This window comes from Acromyrmex echinatior, chromosome 16, assembly GCF_024713525.1.
Source record: "Acromyrmex echinatior isolate Ae372 chromosome 16, ASM2471352v2, whole genome shotgun sequence".
Lineage (NCBI taxonomy): Eukaryota > Metazoa > Arthropoda > Insecta > Hymenoptera > Formicidae > Acromyrmex > Acromyrmex echinatior.
In genome coordinates, this window is record NC_141867.1 from 9,614,225 (window position 1) to 9,632,869 (window position 18,645).

General features: G+C 33.1%; 3 protein-coding genes across 4 annotated transcripts in view; 1 reads left to right on the plus strand and 2 right to left on the minus strand.

Moving 5' to 3' along the window:
- LOC105153054 (octopamine receptor beta-2R) overlaps nucleotides 1-18,645 on the minus strand; it is an 83,813-nt gene that overhangs the window by 36,731 nt on the left and 28,437 nt on the right. The window lies entirely within an intron of this gene.
- On the minus strand, nucleotides 40-6,392 carry LOC147907152 (uncharacterized). The gene is made up of 3 exons (XM_087414767.1): nucleotides 6,120-6,392; nucleotides 5,080-5,877; nucleotides 40-4,783 (listed from the first exon to the last, which is right to left on the minus strand). Exons 1-3 carry the CDS (start codon nucleotides 6,390-6,392, stop codon nucleotides 1,166-1,168), a joined length of 4,689 nt encoding a protein of 1,562 aa, XP_087270893.1. The 3' UTR covers nucleotides 40-1,165.
- LOC147907153 (uncharacterized) lies at nucleotides 6,391-8,826 on the plus strand. The gene is given in 3 exon segments (XM_087414768.1): nucleotides 6,391-6,396; nucleotides 7,701-7,802; nucleotides 8,472-8,826. Coding segments are annotated over 3 exon segments (399 nt in total). The 3' UTR covers nucleotides 8,763-8,826.

Sequence of the window (18,645 nt, forward strand, 5' to 3'; positions counted from 1 at the left end):
TGTTGAGGATTGATCTTTTGATCATAATACCTCTTGGACTTTATTTTGGAAGTTATAATATTTTCTCGCGCTAATTTTTGTATATTATGTATATCCGTCATGAGTTGTGTTAAGTAAGTATCAGATGTTTTTAATTCCTCTATATTATTAATGATTTCGTTGGACGGAAGCCTAGCTAATTTACCAAATACTAATTCATATGGGGTGTATCCGGTAGCCTCGTGTGTGCTTGTATTGTATGAAAAGGTAGCGTATCGTACTAATTTATCCCATTCTGTGAATCTATTTACAAATTGCTTCAAAAATTCTACCAAAACTAAGTGAGACCGTTCTAAAGCTCCATTAGCTTGTGGGTAGAAAGCGGTCGTTTTAAATTGTTTAATTTTAAATTTTTTTGCAAATCTTTTCATCATGTTGCTCGTAAAATTACTGCCTCTGTCCGTTAGTATTGCTTTAGGAGCTCCGAACGTACAAATAAAAAATTCTAGGAAGGCGTCAGCAACACTCATGGCTGTAGCGGATTTTAAAGGGATGGCGAGGGAGAATTTCGTTAAATGGTCTTGGATGATTAATATATAGGAATTTTGTTGAGAGGTTGTTGGTAAGGGGCCGACTATGTCCATTGATACTTTTTCGAATGCAGAATATGGAGTGTCTGTTATCAGCATAGGTTGTTTTGTTTTAATGCGAACCAATTTTTTTATTTGGCATTGTAGACAACGATTAATATAATCTTGTATGTCGGATTTCAAATTATTCCAATAGAAGTTTTGTCTAATGCGATTGTATGTTTTAGTTATGCCCTTATGGCCACCAACTACTGAGGAATGTGATTCCTCTATAATAGAGTTTCGTCTTTCTATTTCTGGTATTTGCACTAATCCATGGCAGATGACTAGCTTAATTGGAAATCCTATTAATGACTTGCGAATATAATCAAAAATTGTGCTCCATTTAAAATCATCGATTTCTGTTGTTTTTGCTACGCTTAATACCTTTATTGGAGTATTATTTAGTGTTTCGTGAAGTGAAATTAATAATTGATCCAACGTTTCCTTTGTTACTTTATCGTTTATTTTATTTTTGCAAATCAAAATAAAATGAGTTTTATTTCCCCTTTTAATAAGTGTTACTCTCCCTATCTGACCCTTAGGCATTTGTGGAATTAATTTTGTTCTTGGAGACTTTTGGATCCATTATCGCAAGGTTTGCCGTCTGCGCTCATAAAATATAAATAATTTTCTTTGTGCATAAATATTTGATCTCGACTATTTATAATACTATGTATTTGTGATCGTGTTACGATTTGTGGATCGTTAAGATCTTTGGTTTTATCCGGATCAAATTTATTGAAATTTTTATCGATATCGACTTCATCGTCGTCGTTGTCATCGTCATTGTTATTGTCGTCGTTGTCGGTATCACTGTTACTAATATTGTCTTCATTGTCATTAATGTCATCGTTGTTATTGTTACAAATTTCACTGTTTTTAATCATCTCACGGTTGTGACTAATACTGTCCTCGTCGTCCGTATTATTAGTAAATGAATCGTGATCTTTATTATTTTCGTTACGGTCGTCCAAGTCTTTTGTCAGGTCGTCTATGATCTGTAATAAATTGGGTGGAATGGTTGACGTTGTGTCTATAATATTTGGACCGGTTCTTGGTGCAGGATTTATATTTTTTTCCTTAGGAGAAGGGGAGGGAGGGGAGGGATTTGTATCATTCAGATTTTTCACAATCTGAATCTCGTCCTTTGGTTCTTGGTGTACCTCTGCTTCTATAATATGTTGTGTGAAGGGTGGTTCTTGTAATTCTTTTCGGGTGAATGGTACACTTTCCCCTTCTGTTGAGACTGCTTTACGGGTTTGTATTGTTGGTTTACATTCAGGCTCTGGTTCCTCTATCATTGATCCTCTTCGGGGTGATGACGGGAGAGGTCGTGGATTTGTGTTTCTAGTATGGGCTTCTTCATCTTCCGAGCATTCTTCGATTTCATCGAATGCTGGTTGTATCACATATATTTGTATAGGATTTCTTGATAATGCGACAGCGTTCACGTTTGTTTTTCCGGCTTTGTAAATGATTTCGTAGTCGTACTCGGCTAATTTAATTTTCCAACGTGCTAGTCGCGAAGTAGGATCCTTTGCTTTGTGAAGCCATGTCAGCGGTTTATGGTCAGTAACTAAAATAAATTTATTACCATAAAGATAAGGTCGAAAATGTCCCACTGCATAGACTATTGCCAATAATTCCTTTTCGATTGTGGAATAGTTCTTTTCAGCGTCGTTTAATACACGAGAAGCGTAACTTATGGGTCGATCTTTTCCTATTGGTCCTTGACTTAGGATAGCGCCTATGGCTGTTCCTGACGCATCCGTTGTTACGACGAAAGGTTTAGAAAAATCGGGATATTGCAACACCGGTTCTTGGCATAATGTATTTTTCAATGTGGTGAAGGAATCTTGTTCTTTTTGATTCCATTTAAATTCCGTTCCGTTTTTTAATAAATTTGTCAGGGGTTTCGCAATGTTAGAAAAACCCTCTATGAATCTGCGATAATAACCTGCTAATCCGAGAAATTGTTTTATGTTCTTTTGATTTTTAGGTACAGGGAAATTTTTTACTGCTTCTATTTTCTTCGGGTCGGGATGTACTCCGTTTTTATTTATCACGTGTCCTAAGTAGGTGACTTCTTTTCGGAGAAATTCGCATTTTTCTGGTTGCAGTCTTAGGTTTGCTTCACGTAATTTATTTATTAATTTTTGGAATTTAATTTCGTGTTCTCTTAAGGAACTTGCATATAAAACAATGTCGTCTAAATAGACAAATATTTCCGTCCCTTGCATTCCAGTTAGTATTCTGTCCATTAGCCTTTGAAATGTGGCCGGAGCATTTTTTAGGCCAAATGGCATTCGGTCGAACTCATAATGGCCATGAGGAGTTGAAAAGGCTGTTTTATGGCTGTCGTCCGGGTGCATTTTAATCTGGTGAAAGCCAGAAGCTAGGTCAAAAACCGAAAAATATTTAGCACCTCCTAATTGGAGAATATCTGTTATGTTAGGAAGTGGATATGCGTCACCGATGGTTTTTTCGTTTAGTGAGCGGAAGTCTAATACCATCCTCCACCGTTTGTTACCGTTTGAATCGGTCTTTTTTGGGACAATCCAGACTGGAGTGTTGTATGGAGATTCTGATGGTTTTATAATATCTTGGTCTAGTAAATCTTTTACTTGACGGTCGATTTCTTCTTTATGCGTAGGAGGGAATCGATACTGTCTTGTGTGTATCGGAACGTTATCATTTGTATGAATATGATGTTGCAGAACGTTAGTGAATCCGAGAGACTCTCCTGGCAGATAAAAGCAATCTGCATTTCGTTCTATTGACCTTTCAACAGCCATACGCTCTTCATTGTTTAAGTGATCGAGTTTGATTAGTCCCATTATTTTATTATACCGAAAAATTTTGTTTGTTTCTACACAAGATTTTCCATTTGATTCTGAGCTCGAAAAAATTGTATTGAGTTTTGAGATTGATCCAGATTTTAAATTTGAATTTAAATTAGAGTTAACATTAGAATTTCGACTTGAATTTGAATTTGATATTGGATTTGAATCTGGATCTGAATTACGAATAGAGTTTGATTTTGATCCTAATTTTGATGTTGAATTTGTATTTGAATTTGAATTGCAATTTTTATTTGAATTGATTTTTGAATTAGAATCAGAATTAGAATTAGAATTAGAGTTAGAATTTGAGATTGATTTTGATTCTAATTTTGATGTTGAGTTTGTATTTGAATTAGAATTGCAATTTTTATTTGAATTGATTTTTGAATTAGAATCAGAATTTGAATTAGAATTAGAGTTAGAATTTGAGATTGATTTTGATTCTAATTTTGATGTTGAGTTTGTATTTGAATTAGAATTGCAATTTTTGTTTGAATTGATTTTTGAATTAGAGTTAGATTTTGAATTAGAATTAGAGTTAGAATTTGAGATTGATTTTGATTCTAATTTTGATGTTGAATTTGAATTAGAATTAGATTTAAGATTAGTTAATTCATTGAATTCGAATATTTGTATAGTGGGCACAAATACATCGTAATCTTCTTCGGTCGTATTTATTACCCGTAAGTGTGCCTTTCCATCTCGTACGGTCACCAGCGCATTACCTAAGTAAACGCCTTCGGCCAAATTTAGTTTAGGAACATATCCTTCTTTTAATTCTGGATTAGCAACTTGAATGTATAATTGTGAATTTGTCCTTGCAGGAATAGTTAGAATTTCCTTAGGTTCGAATGGTATCCTAATATCGTCCCATTCCAGGTGATTTGTCTTATAATTTACGTTGGCCTTGCATTGATTAAAGAAATCGGAGCCTATTATTCCGTCCTGTGGTATAGGAAATTCGTCTTCCACTAAATGAAATACGACTGGACGTCCTAAGATGTCTACCTGTCCTAGCCCTAAGGTGGACACATGGTGCGCCGTAATTCCCGTTAATTTCAGAATCTCGTTCCTATTTACTTGGACATTAGATTTTAAGGATCCCTTTTTGATGATGTTCGGCCCTGAACCGCTGTCTATTAGGAATTCTAAAGAACCGTTCAAATCTCTGCTTTCCAGTCTGACTGTTGGTACTTCTTCCGTGCGCGTTAGATTTATTGTTCGATATCCGTATCGAATGCCGTCGTTATCGCTCGAGCGGGGCGTATGTTTGTATTTCCCGGAATCGCCCCTGTCTTCGCGGGAATTTCTCCGTTTCCCTGCGCTTGGCTACTACGAACCTGATTGTTAAATGCTCGCTTGCGGCATTCTTCAATTGCATGTCCCACTTTTTTGCAGTATCTGCACATAATTTGAGACGTATTACCAGGATTTTGTAGTCCTCTCAGGGGTGGTGATGTTTGCGTATTGTCGTAGTTTCGATTATTCGATGCGAAGTTCGTTCGGCTTAGGTTTACGTTAGAAAAAAAATTTCGTCTAGATTGATTGCTGCTGATAAGCCTACAACGGTCGGCTGTATGCCCGATTTTATGGCAGTATTGGCACGTCATTGTTTCGGCATTTACCCGACGCACGGGCGCATTACCTGCGTGTTTGTTATCGCTGGACCTTTTTTCCCCAAGCACTACTTGTCTTATCGTTTTTACAGTCTCGAGTTCTCTTTCGGCGTCTATAGCGCGGCTCTCCAATTCCTCGAATGTTCCTTCTTTTGATATTACTATTTCCGGATTTAAACCACGTAGAAAACATATTCTTAAATGCTCGTCCACGGATCTTTTAAAATCATGACTAATTTCATTCGATTGCCGTTTTTGAGCGTCTATTATACGCTTTCCTATTTCGCGGACACGATTCGCATAACTTGATACCTTTTCGTCTCCCTTCTGACATATGTAAGCGAGTCGAGCTTGCGCCTCGTAAACTGTTTCTCTAGGACCATATTTACTACGTAAAAATTCGACTAAACCCTGTAAGGAATTAAATACTCTCCCGAGTATGGATCTATGAGCATCCCCCTTTAATTTGTTACGTATTGCGCGCACTAAGATAATTTCTTGTGAAGGCGCAATCATGCTGAGCGCTTCTTCACATCCTTCCACGAAATGAGTAAACGCAATATTATCTCCGTCAAAATTAGGTACAGCTTCTAACGCGTCTCTGATTGAAAAGTACATGAAATTAAGGTCGGCAGATGGTGTCGTTGGAATACCTTGTGACTGTTCTGAATGTTGCTGCTGTTCTTGTAACTGGCGAATGAGACGTTCTTGTTGCTGCAGTCTTCGTTGTAAATCGACGATATCGACTTCGTTTGCCATGGCGGTATTGTTTGTTACGGGATTTTTTCTTGGCGGAGTATGCACTACCTTGTTCATAGATAATACTTTTGCACAGTTTAATCACTTGAGATTTCTTTTCCACACAACTTAACAGAGCGTATCCCACCGCTGTCACCAAATTTTTGTTACGTCTCAGTGTTGTTATTGAGATGTTTTCTCCGTTTTTGAGTCAATGTATTTAAACAATTTACTCGGGGACCGGAAATTAAGTTGTGTAGTTAAGGATGCGATTCACTGGGAAGTATTGGATAATTTAAAGGAAGGGTAACCTTGAATCCGGTGCCAAAAAGATCGCGAAGTTTATAGGCGAATCTACGTGGATCGTGTTTTGGAATGGTTTTGTAACTAGGAAACGTTAGGTTGACCTCCAATTTATTCAGAGTATAGACAGGTTCGCGAGGTGAGTCTACCGGTTTGTCTTGGTCTAGCAATTGCGCAAGTTTTTGGAAATAGGGGAAAGGATCTTGATTCGAAATAAGGGCCGATTTAACTTGGAACCTCAATCTCTTTTCCCTTTGTCTTCGTCCGCCTTTGGTAGGCATGGAAGTAATGCAAAAAAAAAAGAATTATAATGTTCCGGAGAACTGTCGTAAACGGGGGCCACGCTATTGGCAGCGACAGTCGTAACAGCTCTCTGGATACGAGGAAATTATGAATTCTCCGAGGAAGTGCCGACAACGGGGGCCACGCTATTGGCAGCGACAGTCGCAACGACTCCTCAGATATTCATATATATGTGTATATTTGTATGAAGAATTAGAGATCAGAGATTTAGACGTTCCGTCGATAGATTCGATTTGATATTATCGTTTATTAAAAGAAAGATAAATGTGAAAACGAGGTTCTGATGAAGCGCGAGGATAGTTCTCACCTTGACTGTAACTGACTGACTGGCTGAGTGATCGAAGCAGTGCGAGTCTGAAAGTGAGTCTAAGTCTAAGTCTAAGTCTAAGAGTCTGAGTTTGAGAGTTTGAGTATAAGAGTTTGTGAATAAAAATGTATAAAAATGTACATTTCTGTCTTCGACAGCTCCCTTTATATACTGAAAATGAGTATGGGAGTGTCCTTTCAGAACCAATCGACACTTCTCAAAATTTGGTAGAACCTATACTCGCGCTTCCTTTGAGATAAGGCAGCAAGGCTCCGCGTAAGCCCTACTCCCCACTCTACAAGTTTATTCTTAATAAGTAATAGTTGAATTTTAACAATTTGTTATAAAAATTCGGTTTTCCTTAATATCCTTTATGCGAGGCGAATTCACTACATTCATTACATATATTTAAGATTAATTTAACTTTATTAGAAAAAGAAAAAGGGAAAAAAAGAAAAAGATATTCGTTCTCGCATTCAGGAAGGTTTCTATTTTACTGCTAATTACTTAATCGTTAAACGCTAATATAATATACGTTATTATTATATAATGTTAATGTATAATACGCTTTTATATTTGTTATTTTATAGGAGGGCTTCTTTGAGAAAGATCGTGTGATATTCTTAGACATTCTTTCTAGAATATTCTATAGATAATTTTTATGACGCCTAAAAGTACATAACGTGATCTATCTGTTAGAGTTTGAATGTTCAAATAAAGAAACTGGCTATAAAAGAGAAACGGAATTTCCAGTTTCGAAATAAGGAAAATAGGGAAATCTAGCGATAAGATAAAGTAAAGTATAAATTGTATACCTATGGTGAATATATTATTCTATAAAGAATAAGGGGATTTTATTGGTATGTAACACTAATAAATACAATGCAATATTTTTTCATATATATTATAAATTATACAATTAATTACGGATCGTATTACTAGATTTCCTAAGCAAAAGGAATTCGTAAGCAGTGGCTAGAATTCTGAAATCGATGAACATATTTTGAACACAGCTACTAGAATATGTTCAAATCATTTTCGTGAAGAATTGAAGAATAAAGGTAAAGGTACCTTAGTAAAGGTATAATGCTAAAACCCAATGCTGTACCGTCTGTTTATATAAAGAAGAAGAATATCTGAACAATCAAATTCTGCTCTTAATGAAGTTTATGATAACACAAAACAGAAATATAATGCTACTGACAATATAAACATCTATTGCAACGTTTCAGTTAGTAAGTAATAATGAATAATATTGATTTTATGTACATAATTGCTTAGAACGAATTAAAAATAACTAATTAATGATTGATAACTTTTTAGATACTTCAATGATAGATGCTCAATGTATTCTGCAGAGTTGTGATAGTATTCAATTGTCGAAATGCCAAACACCTCCAAAGGCTATATATATATATATATATATATATATATTAGGTGTTGGAATTAATTCGTAGCGTTTTTAAATGAAAGAATGTTATTTATTTCACATGAGCATTAAAAAATACATTAATGAAAGTACTTTTAAAACTTATAAATACTTTGTAAAACGCTACGAATTAATTCCAACACCTAATATATATATATATATACTTGTATATATATATATATATATATATATATACTTGTATAATATATATATATATATATATATATATTGTGTCAGTCAACATTAGAATACCAGACTGAGCTACGAAAGCTGAAAGATTATTACATGTTGTCAATAGTGAATCATCACCTATTTTTTTAGGCTCAAACTAGCAAACACCTACGAAGACTGTTCGTGATCCTCGTTTTATTAATGCAATCAGAACTCCATATTCCAGCTACACCTAGAAAAGCTCGAAGGGCTTTGCAGCTAGCAAAATGAACTATCAAACAACAATAATGAAAAATAAAAATTTTTCAGCAAGCTCGCAATAGATTAGTTGCTCATATCACAATAATGAAAGGTTTAGTAAAGCATTTACAACAAAAGAATTTATTAACTGAAACGGCTACTGAAAATTTACAGATAGATAAAATCAGTGTAAAATTGTGAATTGTGAATTGTGCATTATTGTTTGTAATAAGTATTTTGATAACACATTATTATTAAGTAATTATTATTATTGTGAGTTGTGAATTGTGTATTATTAATTATGAAGTAATTACTAATTATAATGATAATTATTAAAATGTATGAAAAGAAGAGCATAAAAACCACCGCACAAAATATTGTTTGTGTATTTAATTATCATTACATTAATAAAACATTAGATGTTTCGGCCACAATCATCTTCAGTAAATTCACAATATTCTTAAAACGCAGAATTACATATAGCTGACATTAAATTCAACCGTCGTGTGATATAACTATATATAAACGTGTTCTTTCATTATGTGAAGATGCCTCGTACAACAACGCCAATTGTCATATTACGAAATATATAGAACAAGAATTTTCAGATTCTAATTTAACAAACCTATCATTAATATCTTCTAGTCGAAATGTATGAGAATAGAATCGTTACCTGTTTTACAGCAAAAAAATGATGAATCTCAAGTACATCCTTTACACAGATGGAAATTTGTCGTGACATTGTGTGTTATTATAATATTTGTCATATCATATATGTTACCACTATTTATATATATGTGTCAAAAGTTTAGATTATTCTAGAATTATTTATTAAGTGTGAGAGAGATCTTTCTTAAGAAAAGGCAGATAAACATCGAGCAAACCTTCAGTATCACTTTGCTTATTGATACCACTTATTTGGCCTTTAATGTATATCATTTCAAAGATTCTTCTTTTCATTAATGATTATTCTGTGTCTAAAATTCTGATATTATCCCAATCCAATTCATGCATCTCATTCAACTGGTGACGCGAAATCACTGACATCTCAGAGGTGGATCTTCTTATGTGATCAGCCTTATGTTCTTTTATTCGAGTTTTTAATTTCCTTTTTGTTTGGCCAACATAAGAAGACTCACAATTTAAACAATTTATTTTATAAACCACTCCACGATGGTCCTCTTTACGCAAAGGATCTTTTCCAGTTTTTATAAATCTATTCATTTTATTAAGTTTGTAAGCGATATTAAAGCCCTGAACATGTGAAAGTTTTTTAAATTTTTCTGATACTTTACTTAAATATGGTATTATGAAAAACTTTTTCTTTGAATTAGAATTAGAGTCGCTTTCGTTATTGTTGTACTCATCATTTTTATCTAAATTAGTTCTACTTTCTAAAGTTTTAATTCTATTTTTTATTGTTGAAAAGATGAATTTAAGAGGACAACTATTCATTAACAGAGTGTGAATTAAATCAGTGATGTTTTTTTCTTGAAATGTTGGATGAGATAAAAACAAAATTCTATCTAATTGCCCGATAATTACACCCATTTTATAACTAACGGATGATTCGAAAAATAATTTAAATATCTCCCCGAATTAGTAGGTTTTTTTATAAATATCGAAGATGATACTTCCTTCTTGTCTCATTAGTTTTACGTCTAAAAAATTAATGCCGTTTTCATCACCAAAGTCAACTGTAAATCTAAGCCTTTCATGATATGAATTAAACAATTCCAGAACATTCTCCACTTTGTCTTTATGCACCACTAACATAATGTCATCAACATAACGGAAATAAAAAGATGAGATAATATTATTAGTAGTAATAATTTCTTGTTCTAAGCCTTGTAGAACAATATTCGCTAATATAGGGGACAATAAAGAGCCCATTGGCATGCCAAAAATCTGTCTAAATATTTTTTTGTCGAATTTAAAAAATGTAGAGTTAATTATAATCATAATTGCTTTAATAAACTCATGTAAAGGAATCAAAGTCTTGTTTTCAATCAAGTTCCACCTACGTTCAATGCTTTTTAATACTAAATCGGTCGGAATTCGTGTACATCGACTGATTTTTACATAATTGAAATTCTTTTTATTATTATTGTCTATAATATCTTTTAGGAAGGTCGCCAGTGGATAAAAAGCACTGTTTATGCAGTTAACTATCAATCTTAGTGGATAATTATTAAGATAAATAGGATAAAATGATAAACTGAACTAGACATTTCTTTCACATACTTAAGTGAGAAATCATATTTCGTTATAGGTTCTTTGTACTTTCATGAAACACTGTTTCTAGTTTATCATTTTGTTCTATTTATTAATCTTAATAAACACGCAAATAAAATCATTGGGACATATTTAATCAGGAAAACATTTATCTTACTGTGTTAATAGATTTATTGAATTCCGCTTTATATCTCTATTTGAAGTGTAAATATTTAAGATTTATCTTGAATTGTATATAAGTTACTTCTTGTTAAATTCTTTAAACGGAAGTGAGAGAGCCAGCATATTAGAAAAGTCTCTGGAACTACGTCTTATAATACGGGATCATACTGCATTCATTAACGTTCGATGGATGTGCTGTTAATTTTGTATGTGTACGAATTTTGCATGTGTACGAATTTGGACACACTTTCACCATTCCTCCTCCATGTCTATATACTCAAAGGTATATCCCATTCCTATAGAATACACGGGAAAAATGTAAGAGATTCTAAAAGCTCTTTTTTTAATATGAAAAATAAGATTTCGAATTTCTAATTTTTTTTTTATAGTAGTAGACAGTACAAAGTTTTTGCTGATGTAGTTCATTTAGCTTACAAATAATACTTAATAAATTAAGTTGTTGTTGGGTGCGGCGTATATACCGGAATTACTATATTGTATTTCTGTTCCTTATCAGTGCTATCTTTTTGGATTTTGATAAAGTTATTAAGACGATTTAAATCCTATCATGACCAACTTTTTATTTAAACATGATGTAACAGTGTTAGACAATTTATTTATAAATAGAATTAGAAAAAAAATTTTTTTTTTGTTCAATGTCAGTAGTTTCCTCTGTATCGTTGACATTGCTCAAATTTTGAATTAGGTACATATTTCTTATTATAAAGTTTTTTAACCTTATTATTAGTTATATATAACCTTATTATTAGTTTCTTTAAATAATTTCCAATGGATATCCATCTTCAAGAAGTAATTTTATACATAATTCTAAGTTCTCTTTATGAAACGTAGGATGAGATAATAAAATCGCTCTGTCCACAAGATTGTAAATCTTATAATATATTGGATATTTGGAAAAAAAAGACAGACTGCCTGAAAAAGTTTTCTTTTGAAATTAATTTATAAATATTATGTCATTCTTTATAATTAATAAAATATCTAAAAAAACTTAAAGTATGATTACATTCCTTTTCAAAAATAAAAAAAAATTGTAATCGATTATGAAAACCAATGAACATATTAATAATATTTTGAATCTGATCTAAAGATGCAGCTAAAACAATATTATCCACATACCGGTAGTAAGATAATTCTAAATTAAGACTACTCAAAACTTTTCCCTCTAAATCTTGCAATATCATGTCTGCTATTATAGGTGAAAGTGGGAACCCCATTGGGATACCAAAGATCTGTTTGTATATCTTGTTATTAAATGCAAAATAAGTATCCACACAACACATGGACATTTTTGGACGTCCTTTGTATGTCCTCCAATGTACTGGTTATGTCCTAATGTCCTGAACGTCCATAGAATGCTAGTCTACTTTTAGCGTAACTGCAGTAGGACGTCTATATGACAAAAGACATATTCGGAACAGAATCACAAAATTCAATATTATATATATTTAATATATTTATGATATACTTTATGAACATACATTTGAAATTTGAGGTTCGATATGTTTTTTAAATAAGACATTTTGAAGATGTCTTAGGGATATCTATTAAATGTCTATAGGACGTTTGTTATATGTTCCGGGAATGTCTCCTATATATGTCTATATAAACGTTGAATATTATTATCATAATATATAATCATTAATATCATTGTTATTATTATTATTATTATTATTATTATTATTATTATTATTATTATTATTATTATTATTATTATTATTTTTGACATTATTGAGTCGTCAATATAGTGATATAGTGGACATACAATCATAATTATAGTATAAAATATGTATATAAGATCAATTCAAGTAATTAATTAATTTTATTTTTATAATAATTACATAATTATGGTTATATTATATATTAAGTAAAAATATATAATATTATAATAATAAACGAAATTAATTTAAATTAAATTAATAATTACATAACAATAGAGAACATCTTTTAAATGTATGTTAGCCTTCTTCAAAAATAATATGCAAGATACAAATATGTATTATATTTTACTAATTATATTTTAATATATTTGTTACGTCCAAACCTTTAGAAATTCGGTGAAGGAAACAATGAAGGAGAATGGAGAGGTATGGAAAGACGGCAAGACTCAATCTCACAGGTATACGCACAGAGGCGAATACCTGTAAGTTGCATGCACCTCTTCGGTCCCGGAATATGGGTCAACGTCCCGAAGGGACGCTATGACACCTGTTCCGAGAGACAGTGCGAACATCAGTCCTACTTTTTGGGTCAAGAAACTTAATCCTTTTGATCAGGGACTGGACCTCGTGTGATCTCAGGCGTTTAAAGGGAAAAACAATGCAAGAGATGATTCAAATAAATGGCAGCTAAGAAAATATAACTGGCTTACATTTATTAACAAAAAAATAGAAAATTAGGTTTATATAAGATATTTATACATATTTTTTACATAAAATAAGAAAACTTATCATTATGTGTGTGTGTGTGTGTGTGTGTGTGTGTGTGTGTGTGTGTGTGTGAAAAGGAAGTAAAGTTATTGAGTATTGGAGGCGAGGAAAGTGGTGCAGGAGCACATTGGGATGAGGTGTTTGTACAAGACGGTGTAAGGCTTGTCTGGGATGTAAACTGTAATTATTCTATCCCCTTCATTGGAGGGGGACGAATACAGTCTAAATAGCCGATCCCAGTCGATCGGCACGGAATCCGATTGAGAAGGAGAAATTGGGAGTTAGTTTAAAAGAGGAGGGAGATATCCTTCTTTGAGAGAAGGAGGAAGAAGGAATCGTCTCTTGAGAGAAAGAGGGGGAGGGAATCGTTCCTTGAGAGGAGGAGGGGAATAATTCAAGATTTCTTGGATAGCGGGATCGATGACAGGGGGAGAAGTTGTGTCTGATCTGAGACTGGAGAGTATGAAACCTCGAGAGCGGTCGTCAGTCGGTTGTGGCGGGACGGTTGTGGCTATGCGGACGATTCCGCCTATTCCTCCTGACGTAAGGGGTTCGTCCCCGTTTTTTAATTGACGTACTAGCGCGCACTATAACCGAAGGGTAATATATATATGTTTCGTTAGAAACGCGTATAAATGTGTGTGTGTATATATATATATATATATATATATATATATATATATTTATTTTCATGCGAGGAGACGTTTGGATGAACCGGAAGAAATAACAGGGGCGACTTACTGGTTAGCTGGTGAGTCCACGAGATCTCGGGTAGCTATCGGTTGAAATAAACGAGGAAGTCCGCTGTTCACGGAGAGCGCCAGAAGGGCAGAATGCCTGATCGCAATGATGGTTGCTGCCCACAATTTATCCTTTTTCTATTTGTACTTGCGTAAAAAACTGGCGTGACTATCGCGGGTTCTGGTAGGCTGATTTCCGCACTGACCGCAGTTGATCCCGACAATAGTTTGCATCTACGAACTTACGTGGTTCTTCACTGACGTGAACTGTACTAACGTGAACCGGGTGAGTTTGACTTTTGATACTCTGCGCTTCCGCCGGATCTCTATTTATACCCCGAAAGAAGTTGTGCCCTTTGTCTAGAATGCAATAATTAATTGCAATGTCACGCGAGATTTACGATTTTTATAGCGTCCTATCGTTGTTAATCTAAAGTGCATTGTTAGAGAAGTTTCGAGAAAAAAAGAAGTGATTTACGTTTTTCTTTAAAGGAGCAATTGCTCCAGACGTATGATGAATTCTGTTATCCTCACGGAAAATATGGCTAGGTAAATAGATGATCACCTTATCCAACTAGTGCAACCAACTAGTTTTGCGTGCAGGGCAACCCTTGTCAGTCGCGAGTCTGATCTTAGATAACGCTACCGTGGGAAGTTATCCCATGCGTTTTATAATTTTTTAAGCGCGACGTGGCGCCTGTTTTTCTAAGATGAAATTGTTGATCAGTCTGGAACGATAAAGCTTGGATTTTTATTATTGCGTGACTTCGATGCATTTATAATGTCTTTTGCAGTCATGTCACTTTTCGGGCCTAAGGCATTAAGGTTGTTATTTTTTCCGAGTTGATTGGAATTTACGAGTTTTCGTGGAGCTTGTCCGGTCCCTCTTTTCAGTTCTGTCAGACCGTTATCAGAAGATTCCGCTCGCAGACGCCAATCATAGTCGCGACGTGGAGCCGAAGAAAAGAATCGTGGCGTCTGTAGGACGTGACATATTACATTGAGTTTATATATCAAGTTTATAAATCTTCAATTTTTCAAACAATTTTCCGATAATTCAGTTAACATAATTCCAATTTTTAAAACCATTTTCTCATTTTCAATATAATTTTACAATCAATGGAATCGACATTGATTAGATGTCGTCTGGATGTCCGAATAAGATGTCCTACGAACGTCCAAAGGACATCCATTGTTGTGTGGATAGATGTTGATATGAATTCAATAGTGGAGATGAAATTATCATAAGAAATTTTAGTATTACTTTCAATTCATCTCCACCTCTTTTCTATGCTAGTATTGCAAAATCAAGGGAGATGTTCGTGAACATCGACACTACATCTAAAGAGATCAAGTCATCAGTACTATTGATTTTTTTTCCAGACAGAGATTTATGTACTTCAAAACTCTTCTTAACATGTTCATTATTAAAAGTTACACTATTTGCAATGATATGATGTATAAATTTAGCAAGAGAACACAAAAAAAACTGTGTTAATTGATAATACAATTATTCTACATGACAATTCTAATTTGTGTATTTTAGGTAAACTATATGTTTTTGGTAGAATCGAGTCACTAGAATATAAAGAAAAATGTTTTTTTTTTAGAAATAAAGTTATTTTGAAGGATAAAAATAAAGAAATGCAATATAGTAAAAATAAATGCAATAAAATTAATTGCAAGGACTGTGATGTATCCTACGTTGGCCAAACAAAAAGACAATTAAAAACAAGAATCAATGAATACATTAATAATATTATAATAAGATCTCATCAATAATATTAATCTCAGAGCATATTTTGAATTTTAATTATTTTTTTAATTGAAATAAATGTTATTGGGAGTACAAATTAGTTCGGTCCGTTTTCCAAAAGATGACTCCGGCTGTTGTGAATGGTTCATAGTGACAGCTGATTTTGACGTTTTCAGAGAGGTTAGACATCTGCTAATAATATTCAGTTTATATCGCTTTGAGTTTCATACAAAAATCTTGATTTTTACTGTGTTTGAAATGTCGAATTTTGTGTTAACCAAGCAACATTTGCGGGAGGTTCTAATTTTCTGCTTTAATTGGAAGAAAAGTGCAGCTGAAGCCCATCGAATGTTTGTCGAAGTTTATGGTGACACTGCTCCAACTGATGTAGGGAATGGTTTCGACGTTTCAAGGATGGAGATTTCAGCGTTGAAGACAAATCTCTGGACAGCCAAAAAAATTCGAAGACAAAGAATTAGAGGCATTACTCGAAGAAGATCAGAGTCAAACGCAAGAGGAGCTTGCAGAATCATTGGGAGTAACTCAACAAGCTGTTTCTGCACGATTGAGAGCCATGGGAATAATTCAAAAACAATTGAGTGCCTTATGAACTGAAATCGAGAGACGTTGAAAGGCGATTTTTCACTTGCGAACAGCTGATTCAAAGACAACAAAGAAAAAGTTTTTTTCATCGGATTGTGACTGGAGAAGTGGATATTCTACGACAACCCCAAGAAGAAAAAATATGCTAAGCCCGGTCAATCGTTGCCATCAACCTCAACATCAACACCAAAGCCGAACATTCATAGTTCGAAGATCATGCTCTGTATCTGGTGAGATCAAAAGGGTGTTGTTTACTATGAGCTGCTGAAACCTGGCAATTCTATTACGGGCGATCGGTATCACCCAATTGCTACAATTGATTCGTTTAAGCCGTGTATTGCGAGAAAAATGATCGGAATACGAGTAAAGACAGATAAAGTTATTTTTTTTTCATGACAACGCTCGGCCTCATGTCGCAAAAGTCGTAAAAAAATATTTGGAAACGCTCAAATGGGATGTTTTACCGCACCCGCCGTATTCTCCGAACATTGCTTCTTCTGATTACTGGTTGTTCCGAAGGATGCAGCACGTCACCGGTTGACTTTTTTCGCAGAAATCGAAAATTGGCTCCAAAATTGGATTGCCTTCAAAGACGAGTCATTTTTTCGAGATGGAATTCGAAAATTGCCTGAGAGATGGGAAAAAGTAGTAATCAGCGAACAATATTTTAATTAATCTGTTCATTCATTTTGTTTTGAAATAAATGCATTTTTGAACACAAAAAAACGGACCAAATTAATTTGTACTCCCCTAAAATCATCAACTCTGAACAGAATTAAAAGGTTTATTTCTGAAATGCTTAGCATTAAAGACAAGAAAAAAGCATTGACTTACGAAAAGATAACGAAAGATAATTCCTATGTTTATTAAAATCGGTTTCAAAATAAGTACGTATTAAAGTTTTTGACCTTATTAGATTTTAATAATATCATCGATGTATCTTTCGCATCTGTCTGATAGCGCTCGATATAGCATGAACTTTTATTATTATCGGAGAAGAATATTCTTTGTAAGTTTTATAATTGTTTTAATTTCACTTAGTTTTTCACAATTCTTATATCATGATTGATTTTATCTTTTTATACATATTGAGATATATCTAAGTCAACCTTTGACTACACACATAATTTTATATAATTGACTCTGCTCTTTGTCGCCGTCCAACGAAGAAATAGTCTTTGATAACTTTTAGATGTTTTATATGTTATTTATTGCGACATGACTATATATGTTGTAATTTTATTTAATTTGAAGTTTATTTAACATTATGTATTAATTTAAAAATTATGTATTAATTTAAAAATTTTGTGATTTCAATTGGCTGAAGACTTAGTACAGTCGAAATGTTCCATCCTTATGACATCCAATACTAATTTGTAAAGTAATATAAAATGTTATACTATTTTAAATTAAGATCTTTCTTTATCCGTTTTTTTACCTAACTTTTTAGTTTTTGTGTTTCAATATCGAATGGATTGCACTTTTGTCTTTTAATATTTTATGTCTTTTAATATTTTATTAACAATTTTTATCATTTGCTGTTTTTCTGTAAAGTTGACAATAAATTAGTAAAAAGTTATTGAAAACTATTAGGTGTTGGAATTAATTCGTAACGTTTTACAAGTGATGGGAAGTACTTTCATTAATGTATTTTTTAATGCTCATGTGAAATAAATAACATTCTTTCATTAAAAACGCTACGAATTAATTCCAACACCTAATAATATTCGGCGCACTGAAAAAAAAATTGATACGGACAAAATTTTTATGGTTGATTTATTTAATAGTTGATTTAATCATTATTTAGTTGCGCTTGCGGATATATGTAATTTGTTTATGTCAACCATCTAAGTTGAAATAACTAAAATAACTTAATTAAATTATTTTGACAAAAATATTAATAGAATTTATTTAATTTTGCGTGGCATTTAGTTACTTTCGTAATATATTTATTTAAATTCCGAGTATTGAATAACTGAACAGTGCCGTGATAAATATTATGTATATTCAAATGGTAAAGTTAGATATAACAAAATTTTTATTAAAATAAACAACAGATTTCATCAATTTTAATATTTAAAAATAACAAGAAGTTTTGTTTATCTCCAAAAACTTTTTATTGGATAAACCAAATACGATCA

Bases quoted from the DNA above. Each gene is read 5' to 3' on its own strand.
- LOC147907152 (XM_087414767.1), bottom strand. From the start codon at position 6,392: ATGCCTACCAAAGGCGGACGAAGACAAAGGGAAAAGAGATTGAGGTTC. The intron at 5,878-6,119 runs GTTACCCTTCCT...TCTATGAACAAG, and splicing joins TTTTTGGCACCGGATTCAAG to GTAGTGCATACTCCGCCAAG. The intron at 4,784-5,079 runs GTAAATGCCGAA...GGTTCGTAGTAG, and splicing joins GTAATGCGCCCGTGCGTCGG to CCAAGCGCAGGGAAACGGAG.